The 14,036-nt window shown below is 35.0% G+C and overlaps 1 protein-coding gene across 1 annotated transcript; it reads left to right on the top strand.

Moving 5' to 3' along the window:
• The first annotated feature begins 2,782 nt into the window (after nt 1-2,782).
• On the top strand, nt 2,783-4,779 carry LOC116337598 (piggyBac transposable element-derived protein 4-like). Its single transcript, XM_031762280.1, has 3 exons — nt 2,783-3,285; nt 3,353-4,113; nt 4,184-4,779. The coding sequence occupies exons 1-3, from the start codon at nt 2,783-2,785 to the stop codon at nt 4,777-4,779; spliced, it is 1,860 nt and encodes a 619-aa protein (XP_031618140.1).
• Nucleotides 4,780-14,036: the final 9,257 nt, after the last annotated feature.

Here is a 14,036-nt window from a genome sequence, read left to right as displayed (position 1 = left end):
AATATGTGCATGGCTCTTTTTCCCCGACGTAATAATGGATATTTCATGTGATATAAATTTCCGAATAAAATAGACAGAGAATGTAGAGTAACTGAGTGCGGATGGCAAGATGAAAAGAGTGAATGGTTGCAGAAACGGGTGAGAATGAAGAACGAGAAAAGATAAAATAGAAATTGCAAAGAAGCCGTATGTATCGGGCATGATTTACGGATGATGATAAGGAATAAATTATGCAAACAATGTTTAGCAATGCTGTGCAATTTTACGAGCATTTTTCGAATATGTACACATCCACATTCGGCTCCGTTATTATAGTATTTTATGTCATTCTTTTCGTTTTCGGATGTTTAAGAAGACAAAAAAATTAGTTTTGCAAATATTCCGCTTCCGGATGCTCCGCGCCATGTATATTTCCACAAGCATAGTGTGAATTCTATTTTTGGTGAACCGTAACACCTCTTGCCCGTTCTTTTTGCACATGCTTCGGCCATTTGACTGTATGAAGTTGTGAAAATCGTTTTGGCGTCACATTCATTTTATGAACATTTCTGCACGCGACACAAAATGAACAACACAAAAATGAAGCGCATACAAGTAACAAAGTTAAAAAGCCACAACTACAATTCACTGGAGCATTTTCAGTTTCAATGAAAATTATTTCAATGAATTCTAATAAAAAAAATCATATTAAACGCAAGATTTGAAGATTGTTTTCATTTTCTTTTTCGCATTCGATCTTATTAAATTCTGAACTGTCATATTTTCCGCTTTTCATGCTCGAGATGGTGCGAAAGAAACAAAGCTCACATCTTCATTCTAATATGTATTGCAATTCAAGCGCTGCCATAATATCGATAAAATGAAAAACATTTTCATTCCAAGTTTGGCAAGCAGCATTCAATTGAGATATGCTGTGGTGCGCTCATGCACACATGTGTTTTTGTAATGTGCATTCACTTCATTTGCACTGTATCATGTATGTTGCTTCTCGTATGCGTTTAATAAGCTGCATTTCATCCTCTCTTGGGATACATTGGCCAGAGATTACATGATTCCATACGAAAACTTTAATGCACTTTTGACACTGCTTTACCGTCGACACACTTTTTCTTTTATTTTCCTTCTTCTTCTGATTTCGCTTACTTTTTCTCCTTTTTCTTTACTTCATGTGCGCGCTTCAACTGTTTTGGGATCTCAATGTTTTAATGAACGAATGAAGCAGAGTGCTGATAAAAAGTGATGCAAAATGATCAAGTCACAAACTAGAACTTTGAATTATATCATATTACAGCTCAAATTCTTATTCGTTGAGAGTATATAATCATCAAGATGTTATGAGGTCAGTCAGTTGATTCAAGACATTTATATACATAAGCAAATTATCACACACATTTAATGGACAAATTGAAGTCGAGAACGAGGGAAAAAAAGAGAGAAAGCCATAGAAAAACGAAAACGTTCGTATGGCTTGTGGAAAATCAATTAGCCGAGTCATTTTCTTTTCCTTTCATTCGGCTCCAACGGACTTGAACCAACAACAAATCTTCGAAGAAGTCTTTGTGTGTGCGCGCTTTATTTTCAATTTTAAGAAAAGATGGATGCTTGGCTATAATGAATGAGCTGTTTGCTCTTAAATTGTCCTAATGACTTCAACCAGAACCATTTTATTTTTATTTCTTTTCATTTGTGTGGTTTTTTTTATACTGGAGCGCATTTTTACTGCATGCCATTCTTTTCTCCAACTGTGCGAATAATAAAATGAATGGACCCAAAGAAGAAAAGAAAAATGTACAATAAAAATGCGTGTTTTTTTCGCTTGAAACTGAAATAATGGCTGATAAGAAAAACACTTTGAATGACATAATATCATGGGATGACATTTCAATGACATGCTTCTGTTGGTTTTTTTTAAGATGTCAAAGAAAACCGAATTTCGAAAACATTTGGCGCATGTTTGGCCACTTTTTTCGGGGGATCAAAGCATTGATATGGTTAAACAACCATATAATGGTGGTTCAGGGCTCATTTTATACCAACTTAAGTTCGATTTTATCAGGTCTGACGATTTTTTGGTTTGACTTTATGTGATTTCGATACGAATGAAAAATAGTTTCTCGTATTAGAGCGTTTTGTTTACTACTAAAATTGATACTTTTTATTCATAAAATTGTTGACTAGTGAAAACCGAGTTCTCGCACAGAAAATGTCGAATTCATCAGTTCTAAGATTGATGGGAATATTTTTATATTGCTAATTTTAAATGAAAATGAAGAAAGGTAATTTTCAAGTCAAATTTTCAGAGAAAGGAACTAAAAACCATTTTTTTTAACTTCCAGAATAAAATATTGACTATCCATGTTCTTCTTGAAAACTACGTTTACTAGTGGACATGATCGGTTTATGAAAACGAAATTTGTTTTACAAAACTATCGGATATTTAACCTTTATATGCTCCTGGTGTAGAAAACTACGCATATCATTTTTATTTTTTATTTTTTTTCGAAAAATTCTAAACCAATTTTTATGAAACTTCTTGACTTTAATTTTTGCTTTATTTTAAACATAAAAAAATGTTACCCGATGTCAAAAGTATTTTTCGCATCGGAATATTAAAAAAATTACATAGACTACCTTCAGTGAGTAGATTTCTACTCATATGGGATTTCAACGTATTTGACGGAAAAAACGTCATTCAGTCAACGTTTGTTTGCAAGTTTAGTGAGTGTGTGCAATGTTGTGTATTGTTATGAAATTTTCTGAAGAATAATTTCAAAAATATAACATGGCTAGACCAAAATATCTTACACAAGAGGAGTTGGAAACACTATTGAATGAGACTGACGACGAAGATGCCGACATTAGCGATGACGAATGTGAATTACAAGAAGACAGTTTGATTGAAACAAGTGATTCTGATGTTGAAGAACCGGACGATAATGAAATTGATGGCTCAGCAGACGATATTGAAATTGATGAAAATGCTGATCCGACGTTCATTTCAAAAGATGGCATAGTTTGGAACTCTGAACCAGTGACAGATCGAAGTGGAAGATTGCGTAAAGAAAACGTTATCACACTTCGTCCGGGACTAACAAGATTTGCAAAAAACCGTGTTGATTCTATCAAAGATGCATTTCTCCTTTTCTTTCCATCACCAGTTGAAAACATTATTTTGAAGAATTCGAATGCGTATGCAAAGGCGACGTATGGCGAAAATGCCATTGAAATCGATTCAAACTTATTACATGCGTATATCGCTGTACTAATCTTGGCCGGTGTATACAGGTGTGTTGTTGGATTTTTCTTTCATTTTTTGAGATGATTTTTATGTTTGGGTTTTTATTTTACCTAGATCAAAAAATGAAAATTTGGTTGATTTATTTGACGGTGAATATGGCCGTCCAATTTTCAGAGCGATCATGTCAAAGAAAACATTCCAATACATGAGCCGAGTTATGCGTTTCGATGATGTCATGAACAGACGACAACAAAAATCCACCGACAAGTTTGCACCAATTCGTGATTTATTCGATAAGTGGTCGGAACTTTTACCTGATTTCTACAATCCATCTGAATGTGTCACTGTAGACGAGCAACTTCTTGGTTTTCGTGGCCGATGTAAGTTCCGGCAATACATGCCATCCAAACCAGAAAAATATGGCATAAAATTTTGGCAATTAGTTTGTTCTGAAACATGTTATGTATGGAAAATACAGCCATATTTGGGAAAAGCCGTTGGTGTTGATTCGGCTGAAAAAGGACAAGGTGCACGCGTAGTATTGGATCTTATTGGCGGACTGAAAGGTCACAACGTAACAATGGATAACTTTTTCTCATCTTATGAACTTGGGCAGAAATTGCTATCAAAAGGTCTCACAATGGTTGGTACGATGCGAAAAAATAAAAGAAGCATTCCACCAAAGCTCCTTGAATGTAAAAAAGTTCCTTTGTACCAGTCAACTTTTGCATTCACGAAAGACACAACACTCGTTTCATATGTCGGACGAAAAAACAAGTGCACGATTTTGCAAAGCACAATGCATAGTTCAAATGATGTAGGATCCGGCGACAAAAAATTGCCCGAAATTATAGAATACTACAACAAAACTAAAGGTTTGTCAAATGCTACTTTTTGATGGTAATTTGATATTTTTTCACATGATCTTTGATTTCTTTTCTTTAGGTGGTGTGGATACGGTTGACAAGATGCTTTCGTGTTACAGCTGTAAGCGCAAAACAAATCGTTGGCCTATGGTCGTGTTTTCGAATATAATCGATATTTCAGCCTTGAACGCATTTGTCATTTTCAAAGAAGTGTCACCGAATTGGCAAACAACACAGAAAACTACATTACGACGCAATTTTCTACGGGAACTTGGATATTCTCTTGCGCAGCCATACATGGATATGAGAAAAGGTGTGCCACGATCTGAATCATCAGCATCGCTTCTTTCAGCGAGCCGAGAATCCCTACAATGGCGTGAAAGTTCACCAGCTATTCAGTCTTCGTCTTCCTCCATTTCTCGTGAGTCTTCGATGTCACGTGAAGGTTCACCAACTTTGCTACCATCTACATCATTCGAAATTCCTCGTAAAAGAGCAAAAAGTGTTCCATCGGTGTCGAAAGGCAGATCAAGATGTCACATGTGCTATACTGAGAAATCCGCCAATAGAAATAATATGCATAAAACTATCTGTTGTTTTTGTACTAAAGGTGTTTGCAAAAGCACCCATAATCGAAATGTGTGCGTGAAATGTATTGTAGAACGCCTACTTTAAAAACAAATCACTTTTAATGTAATGATTTTTGAAAAAAATCAAGTAAAATCAAAAATATCTTCAAAAAATCTGTCAAAATATGTGTTTTCCATACAAATTCCATATGCGTAGAAATCCACGCACAAGGGTAAAATTTGTAATTTTTTTTGAAGGGCATATGAAGGTTAAAAGCATTATCGGATCATGTTTGTTCGAAACGAGAAGAATTCGAATGAACGATTTCAAGCAATTTTTTTTTGAAATGTCGATTTGAATTAAAATCAATTTCAAATAAATCAATTCGATTTAGTTGTAATTCAATGACAAGAGCCACAAAACATAAACCTAATCGCAATGTTTTTTCATTCGATCATAAAAAAAATGCTTTGAATCGCATGCCATGTAATCAACAGTCATCATCGTGTTGTAAATCGTTCAGTTTTGTGTACATCATTGCTTTTTACATGGCCGTTATATGAGTTGGAATCGATGAGTGCTTATGTTGTATGCAACACATTACTTATCGCAAGCATTCAAAATGTAAACGTGTCGAAATGATGTTCCTGTCGTTTCTCTCTCTCTCTCTCTCCCTCTCTCTCTCTCTCTCTCTTTGGTGACATCGTAATTCGTTCATGTTGTTTCTTATCTAACGATGCTTTGAATCGATGCTTGTTGTACAATGTACATTCGATAAATATTATTGGCGCGCGCACTCATGCTAAAATTCAATTTCGACACATATACCTAAATCAAATCCATTTCCTAGCTATAGATAGTGCTTTTGTGAGCAAATTGTCAATCATAAAATACATTTGTGTCAGTTTTCAAATTATTTTATACGATCTATCGACAGCACATCCCCGCTTTCTCTTTTTCCGTCCCTTCGATATATGTCGATCATTATTAAATTTGATTGGGATATGTTTCTAGATAACAAAAAAAGCCCATGTTATCCCGAAAATGTTTAGTCAAAACATCCATAAATTTCCGGCCATTAAAAACAACTTTTTACTATGTGATGCATGAAAATTTTCGGGGTTTGCTAGTTGACTTGAGCTGAGAGAGAAGTAATCATGACATCGATGAGAATTTAATATGGTAAAGTGGCAGAAAGTGGCAACGCGTTCTTGACATAAAATGTGAATTAAATGTTGGCAATTAACTTTTGAACCGAGAGAAAGAAGCGGAGACACACACAATACTGGGCTTATCTAATTATCGACATTCAAACCGGTCGGTCCCATTGCGACCGCATCAACATATACTTATTTTACATATAATTTTGTAATTGCTGTTAACCTTGGCCGAGTCTTTCTCATTTTATCTTTCTCTTTTTCCTTGTTTGTTCCACTCCCTTTATGTGGGGGCTTTTTTCAAACTAAGTCACACAGCAGTAACCTAAGCCGATACGAAATCGCTTAAATTAAAGCAAAAGATGGTCGTGTACTCTCCGATTTCGAGGCTATAATAAAAGGCGAAGAAAATAACCCAATTTAAATCGTATTAATGCTATACAAAAAATATTCTTTCTCAAATGCTGTTTGAAAGTACATCTGATTTGATATGCCGTTTAATCATACATTCCGTCGGAACATTGCATTGTTTTCCAGCGAGTTTTATTTTGACTGTTCTTATTTTCCTTAAGCTCGACGAACAGTAACAGCTTAAAATGTCTATTCAAATTACTGTTGTTCGCTATTCAACCGATCTTATCCACAGGATGGTATCAAATTTTATCACTTTACTTTTACACAATGTTTTTCTGCTCGCTCGCAAAACGTATATTCTTAGTCTTATTTGTACACCTTATTGAGGATTTTACTCAGTCTTATTCATGCTTGGCGTTATTTTTCATAACATAAACTCATTTGCATCGACATTCGACAAGAATATAACCATTTTTTTGTTGTCCTTTCGTTGGGGCCATGTGTAAATGTTGAAACTGAATATTTGATAAGATGTATGGAAGTACTGTGCGCATAAAGAAAATAATAACACAAAAAATATAATCAAGTATGCAACATCTGGCTATAACTGTCCCAATCAGATTTGCGATGACATTTCGTGCGTTTGTGATACAGTCAAATCTCATAATACCCGATTTTTCAGCCACATCGAAAATGATTTCATTTTATATGTGGATTTTTTCGATGAATAGAGATTTTACTAAATTGATTTAGTAATTATAATAATTATAGCATTATTATAAATATTATTATTATTGTTATAGGAAAAATAGTTTGTTTTATGTGATTTCAATGAAATGACGTCAAAGTTTGACAGTCAAAAAAAAAAAATCTGAAAAATGGAAACTTTTCTCCCGATCAAAAATAGAGACCAAAAAGGGTCTTCATTCCGCATAATTTCAATTTTGCAGGAGGGAACGAGGATGTTTTTAAATTCCTACTATAACTTTTGGAGCATGAGAACCTATGGAAGGGATGTAATTTGAAATCTGTTCTTCGAAGTACAATTCCTTGGACACCTGATCTGAAACTACGCGTCATTTTCATCACATTTAGAGATTTAAACTGAAAGTTAAGTTTAGCTTCCCTCAAGTGCTCTGAAGTTAATTCGTACTGTGATGCAAGATTTATATAATAATAGCTCCTATGTAAATAATAAAAAAAAAATCAATTCAACGTCCGTTGAATTTTGATCAGAACAACGCTTCGATTACTTAATTATTATTTAAAGCCGGTTTACTGAGATTCTACTGTACCATCATAAAAATATTGATGATTAATTTATTTTGGCTTCTTTCTTGATTGCGGTTGAACCAACACATCCTTGGAATTGGCAAAAAGAAAAAAAGTTGATGCCAAATATATTTTTTCAAGAGTAAGAAATGAGCGAAACTTTATTAAAACGGACTTTTCTAGTATACTTTATTACTGATAGTTAACAATAGTTTGTTGAAAAGTAGAAGAAAGAAAATTTCCGTGAAGAAAAAAATCATGAAATATCGACTGTTTCACATATAAAATTGTGATATCATTAATACATTCACTTTAAACAGTCAATGCTGTAACTGAACAAAGTTTTCCAATGAAATTCCCGTTGGGACGTCGATATGGCTAAAGTACAGTATGTTTCATTATAGAGAGAGGTTGATTTTTTATAATAAAACTCAAGAGTTTTACAAAATTATTTTATATACATTCTATTTAGTATCTAAGCTACGGCGCCACAAATTAATATTTAATCCATTCTCCTGCCTTCTCGATCACACAGGCACATCTATTCGGCATACTTTTGCTCAAATTTTCAGCATATTCGCTTTGAAAACCTTTCCACTGGCGCTGAATGAATGAACTGAGCTGCTTCAAATTGCGGTATGTTTTACCACGAAGCCATGCCTTAATAATAGCCCAAAAATTTTCGTTCGGATTGCAATCGGGTGACTGTGGCGGCCAGTCCATTTGTTTAATGTCATTTTCCTCTTTCCAAGCATTGCATAGACGACTTTTGTGTTTTGGATCGTTGTCTTCTAATAGAAGCCAATTCGAATTGTGGTTGCCATAGAACTTCTTAGCGATGGGTAACTGTGTCGATGAATAATGTTGGTTCATCCTCACGGCGCTTGGAATCCCCGTGAATATGGTCAACTTTCCAAAACCAGCTTCACAAAAGCAACCATAAGCATGCACCTTTTTCGGATACTTTACCGTGCGAACGACCATTCTCTTTTGGGCTCTAGACTAGGCATGGGTAGTGCTATTCACCAGCCAAAAGAATGACTCGTCAGTGTATATAACTTCGCTCCAATCTCTTGTTGAATTTTGCTTTGCCCCGTCAGTGCCTTTTTCTTCTGGTTTTCTGTCAAAAGCGGTTTCTTCAATTTACTGCGATAACGAACACCGGCAACATCTAATCTTCTCCTGATAGTAGAGCGCGAGACCTCTATTTTAAGACGGCGTAGCCGTTCAACACCTTGGCTCAACAACATACCTAAATTTTTATCGAACAACTTGACTCTCCGTTTATCTTCCTGTTGCGAGGAGGCTCAGTTTGGCTTCAGATTGGGCTGGTCGTTCACTTTTTTTTCATGCTTATACTGCTGGATTCACTTTATTACGAACCCTTTTGACTTTTTAATGTATTTAGCAGTCGATGTGATCGACATTCTTTGTCCTTTTGGATGCAAATGCAGAAAAACGGCTTCAAACCGTGAATGAAAATGTTCGGAAATAATGTTTTCGTTGCACAACAAACACTGTACTGATTTGAGAGCTGTCATTGTTAATTGGCGTAGTAGCTTAGAGTCTCATATGGCAACACCAAAAACATTTTTAGGATATTTGAAATTTGTGGTAGTTAAATCAACCTCTCTCTATAATGAAACATACTGTAAGTATGGAAAATGCAGGTAAAAAGCGAACGCCTTGAAGTCGAACATATTTATTATGAAATCCATTTATCGGTTAGATAGGTAATTTTCGCGTGCTGTTGTTTTTCCCTTTCTCCCGCTTGCTTTGTTCACTTTCATTATTACCAACAAATGTAAAAAAGAATGGTTCGAATGGTGAATCAACAATGAATATAAAAAGAAGAAAACTGAACTTTAACAATCCGCTTCGAAAAAAGAACAAAATTTCAAAACAAAAACTCGACCCAAAATGTGAATTAAACATTTTTTTTACCTCAAAATGACAGTGTTGATTTTGTTCTTTGTTTCAATTGTTTGTCATTTTTTGCCCTCTTTATTTCGGTACGAAGCGTAAAAATGTCGCGCCCTTATTAAAACTTTGTAAAGTTTTCTTGCTTAAGAATATTAATTAAATCGTGGCTGCTGCCTCTTATAAAGAATGGCACTTCAAAAAAGGATGTCTGCACGATTTTTTCGTTCAACCTCATTTCAATCCATTTGGTCATTTTTTGTGTGTGAAATTTCATCATGAAGTCAGCTCTTATTTTACGATTCAAAGAAATATACATATAAAAGTCTCGTGCGGCAAACAGAAGAAGAAAAAAAAGAAAAAAATGATTTAAATGCGAACTGACAAAATGATAAACATGTGTCAGTGTCATCCACTCCATACCGGCATTCAGTTCGAATCTTTAAATGGAAGTTTGACCTACATAAAGTCAAATTTGTTTCTGCATCACAGTTGTAATCGAAGTTTTACCATTTTAATGGAATAAATGAAAAAGAAACTTGACCATTTGAATTTAAAACACATTTTCCGTGCGGAAGAGAATGTTGATATCATTTTGGAATGTCGTTGGAATGAATGAAAGGAAGCCGCATGCATAGATGCATGCAGAGTAAAAATTAGTGGGAAGAATTTCACCGAAAAAAGTGAAACGACCAGAAACTCAACACGAATATTCAATGCCTCTACACTATTTTTTTCTCGATGAATTAATTTTACCTACGGAAAATTCGGTTCTTCTTCTCTCTATATTGTCTCTGTAGCCATTTTATGTGCACGTGCAAGATGATATCACCAAATTTATTGGATGAGCGAGAGACTATCAAATGCCGTAAACAATTTGCCTCGCTGAAAATGTTGTTTACGTCGTTAAAAGTGTATAATGAAAAACGATGGCAACGATGCGTTTAGTGAAATCTGGCAGCTCGTAAATTTGTGGCAACCAACTGCAGTTTGGGATGAATTTCAATTAAATTGTCACACAATCAAATTTGTGCTTATAAACATTTGTGCTATGATCAGCACCAAGACATTTACAATGAACATTATAGTCGAAGAAGTGGAAAAACCAACGAACAGAATAAAGAACATCGTGAAATGGTGATTTGGGCCTGTGTACAGCATTAAAGTGCGAAAACAATGATTCTGCAAATTGTTTTATATCGTAAATATCACGGAAAATAATGATTGTTATCACAACATAATAATAATAAATGTGTCTCTTCCAAATTGATGGCATTTATTTAAAACATTATGTGTATACCGTGCAACGAACGTTCATTTGTTTTACACTTAATTTGACGGTTATTTCGTTAGTATTTCATAAAACGCGCGCGCTTCGGTTAAACAAACTATCTAAATGGCGAACAAACACAATTTTCGGGCAGACAATTAAACTAGTGACCTTTTTTCTACATAGATGGATAGATGAAATAGACGAGAACGATACAATAGTGAGATGCATTAAATCAAATGTAAGCAGTATGCCAGTGGTAATCAACCGAGGAGATGTGATCGGCGATGTTATTGTTTAAAATGAAATTGCATTTCGTTGTGCATTTTGTCTCGAGACATGACAAACTGGTTTCATTCAGTCAGAAATATGTTCAACACGCCAACCCAGAGAAAATCCTAATTCAAATGTGAATGATATATTATATGCAAATTTCAAATAAATCGAAATCATATTTTGTGCAACCCACAAGTGTTCAGAAAGACATACATTTATGCGAGCAATTGAATGATGCTTGCATCATTTGATGCACATCGATTGTGCTATCGCCATACATTCGGATCTTCGGCAGCGCACGAAGTGCTCCGAGCGCACAACGAAAGCACTAGCGATGCGCATCAAATGATGCAAGCATTATTCAATTGCTCGCATAAATGTATGTCTTTCTGAACGCTTGGCAACCCATCAATATCAATCTATACATCGTTTTGATTTAATATTGAATCCAAATGGAGAATTAATTTAGCTGTTTATTGAGTTTTGGTCGTCACGTTTTTCTCATTGTTCCTCTCTTTTCTTTTGTATTCCATTTAGCAGCCATTTCGATTGGCCGAAATAAGCAAAGTTCATTTTCATGTTTATCCAAAACGATAAGTGGCTTTCACGCTCATTTCCGTTTGGAAAATTGTTTCGCAAATCGTGATAAGCAACAAAACATGCCCAGCACATAACCATAATCGGTTAAGAGAAATGGCAAGTACTCAACAGCAGCCAAATGGATTTTATCACTACAACAATGCTGATGAAATCAAATGCGTTACGCAATGTTTATTCCAGGTGCGACGCATGATAATAACCAACGTAAACGGACGTTCAAGTTTTGGTCACGCATAAAGAAAGAAAGGGAGGGAGAGAAAATTGGACTTTATTTGAAATTTATAAAATGGTTATACTTGATAAAACTAACTGTCCATTTTCTGGTGATTTACATTCACAACAAAATTCTTGCAATACACATCAATGATATGATGTGTACAATCTTTTTATGAGATTTGTAATAAGTTTAGAACCACATGTGTCGAGAGGATGGTTTCCGCGCTTCAGAGGCACCTTTGCCATGCACGCGCCCAGGATTTGTTCCGGTCTGTAAAATGAAAAAATGAGTTTTGCCGCCCCTTTGAAAGCTTTAAAACCTTCGATTTGCTAGGGGTTCTAGTGAGAAAATGATGATTTTTTGCTTTTTTAGATTTTCCGAGATTAAAATTCTTTTGATTTTTCTAATCAACTCATCTCCTCTCTCTAACACAGTGAAGTCTGCGCAGACCTATTGTTTAGCATGATTGTGACCAAGCAACGCATACGTCGAATATAAAAAAAAAATGTTTCGATTTTTTAAATCGCATACAAAACACTTTTCAATTAAATTTTAGCCATCAATCTAGGTAGTAGCCGGCTCTATCTATGAATAATGTTTTTTATGTGTCACTGTTTAGGTAAAAATGAGAAATGAAATAAATATGAAGTAATGCATTTTTGATTTTCAAAATTATTGATTTCAAAAATATTGATTTTTATTTGGTTGGAAAAGAAAGTTTCAATGATACATTTCTAAAGAGGCCGTGGTACATTTCTATGGTGTACTATTTGTACAAATACTGTAGGACTATTTTCTAAACACGAAATATTCAACCATTCACGATTCGCATCCAATACATCTTCGGGAACATGAATGGGTATTTTGTTAGTAGTTCTCATAGTGAGTCTGATGCGACCTTTGACCAATGCCAACATGTGTTCATAATCTTCTAAAGTGATGGTGCCAGGACAAAAATTATCACAAATTCTCAATGTAGTTAAATTTTGTCCAATTTTTAGTATTTTTATGATTCCGGCAATGCCAAATTGTGTCCCAAATCCCAAGACTGCAATTTCTTTGAGTTTGGGTAGATAACGAGCGATATGAATCAATTGCTCCTCTGAAATTGTTTTCAACTCTAATTTCTCCAAAAATGTCAGCTTTGTTACGCTTTCTGTGGTAGCCTCATCCCATACGCCACTGTAACATTGTAATTGCAGGTTCTCAATGCGCACATCATTACTTGCAAATGCATCAAGTAAATTGTTGAAAGGAACTGCATCTCCATATACATTTAAAAAGCTGAAACTTTTCAAATTTTTCAATCTGCCTAATAGCGCTATGTCGTCTGTGTGTTCGTAGTGTCTGACGTCCATTGACAAAGTTTCGAGATGTTGTCCATAATTTGCAATATTTTTAAAACATGATGCTGCTTCACATAGCTTATCTACTTCCAGTTTCTTGAGTTGTGGATTCAAAATCAGGAACGTATTGAGTTCGTCACCAAGGATTGTGAATGACTTCGAAACAAAATGTTCTAACTTTGGAAAACATTGGCGAATATAAGGTTCTTTCATTCCAGTCAACGTTAAACTTTTGAGTTGCTTATATATATCGACTTTAGATATAATGCTACAACGATCCAATGTAACCTTTTCGAGTGCTTTAAATGGATATCGATGTTGAAGGTGAAGATTTTCACGAAACTCACTGGAATTTATAACACTGAGTTCACGCAATGATTCGCCACAATATTTAGCGATCATAGTGAATATATCTTGCTCAGATTTCACGTGATATTTCCAATCAATTGATTTAAGTGATGAACCGAAAATCCTTAGAAAATCGTTTAGCATCGTTGATGTCACTAAATCGAATTGTCCACATTGCTTATTATCAACTTTCACGCTCTTCAACTTTGGTGGATAGGCTTCTTGTGCGTTATTTTGAAAGTGAGAGCACACTTGGGCCGCGTTGAAATAGTCCTGAACGTTATCCAATTTCCGTAGGACTGCTTGAAGGCAGTCGTTGTTGAGTGAATTCACGATGTTTTTCGGTGAGTCCTGGGCGGGTGGAATGTTTGCTTCGTAAAGGAATCGCTGATGTGGTATGCCATATTTCTCCATCAGACCAACAATTTCCATGATGTTTGATTCGCCAAAATTCACCTCATCCAAATAAAACAATTTCAAAAATTCCTTGAACGTTTCGGATGGAATGCTTTCTGGTAGTTCGACATATCGGAGACCCAGTTTATTTGATTTCTCAAAAAACATATTGTAGAATACAGGGCTTGCATTCGATAGAACTACTT

Source organism: Contarinia nasturtii, unplaced genomic scaffold (assembly GCF_009176525.2).
Source record: "Contarinia nasturtii isolate CC-2019 unplaced genomic scaffold, AAFC_CNas_1.1 Cnas_scaffold_78, whole genome shotgun sequence".
Classification (NCBI taxonomy): domain Eukaryota; kingdom Metazoa; phylum Arthropoda; class Insecta; order Diptera; family Cecidomyiidae; genus Contarinia; species Contarinia nasturtii.
The sequence above is the reverse complement of the archived record's forward strand: the minus strand, read 5'-3'. Positions and strand labels throughout refer to the sequence as shown.

Bases quoted from the DNA above. Each gene is read 5' to 3' on its own strand.
- LOC116337598 (XM_031762280.1), top strand. From the start codon at position 2,783: ATGGCTAGACCAAAATATCTTACACAAGAGGAGTTGGAAACACTATTG. The intron at 3,286-3,352 runs GTGTGTTGTTGG...TATTTTACCTAG, and splicing joins ATCTTGGCCGGTGTATACAG to ATCAAAAAATGAAAATTTGG. The intron at 4,114-4,183 runs GTTTGTCAAATG...TCTTTTCTTTAG, and splicing joins ATACTACAACAAAACTAAAG to GTGGTGTGGATACGGTTGAC.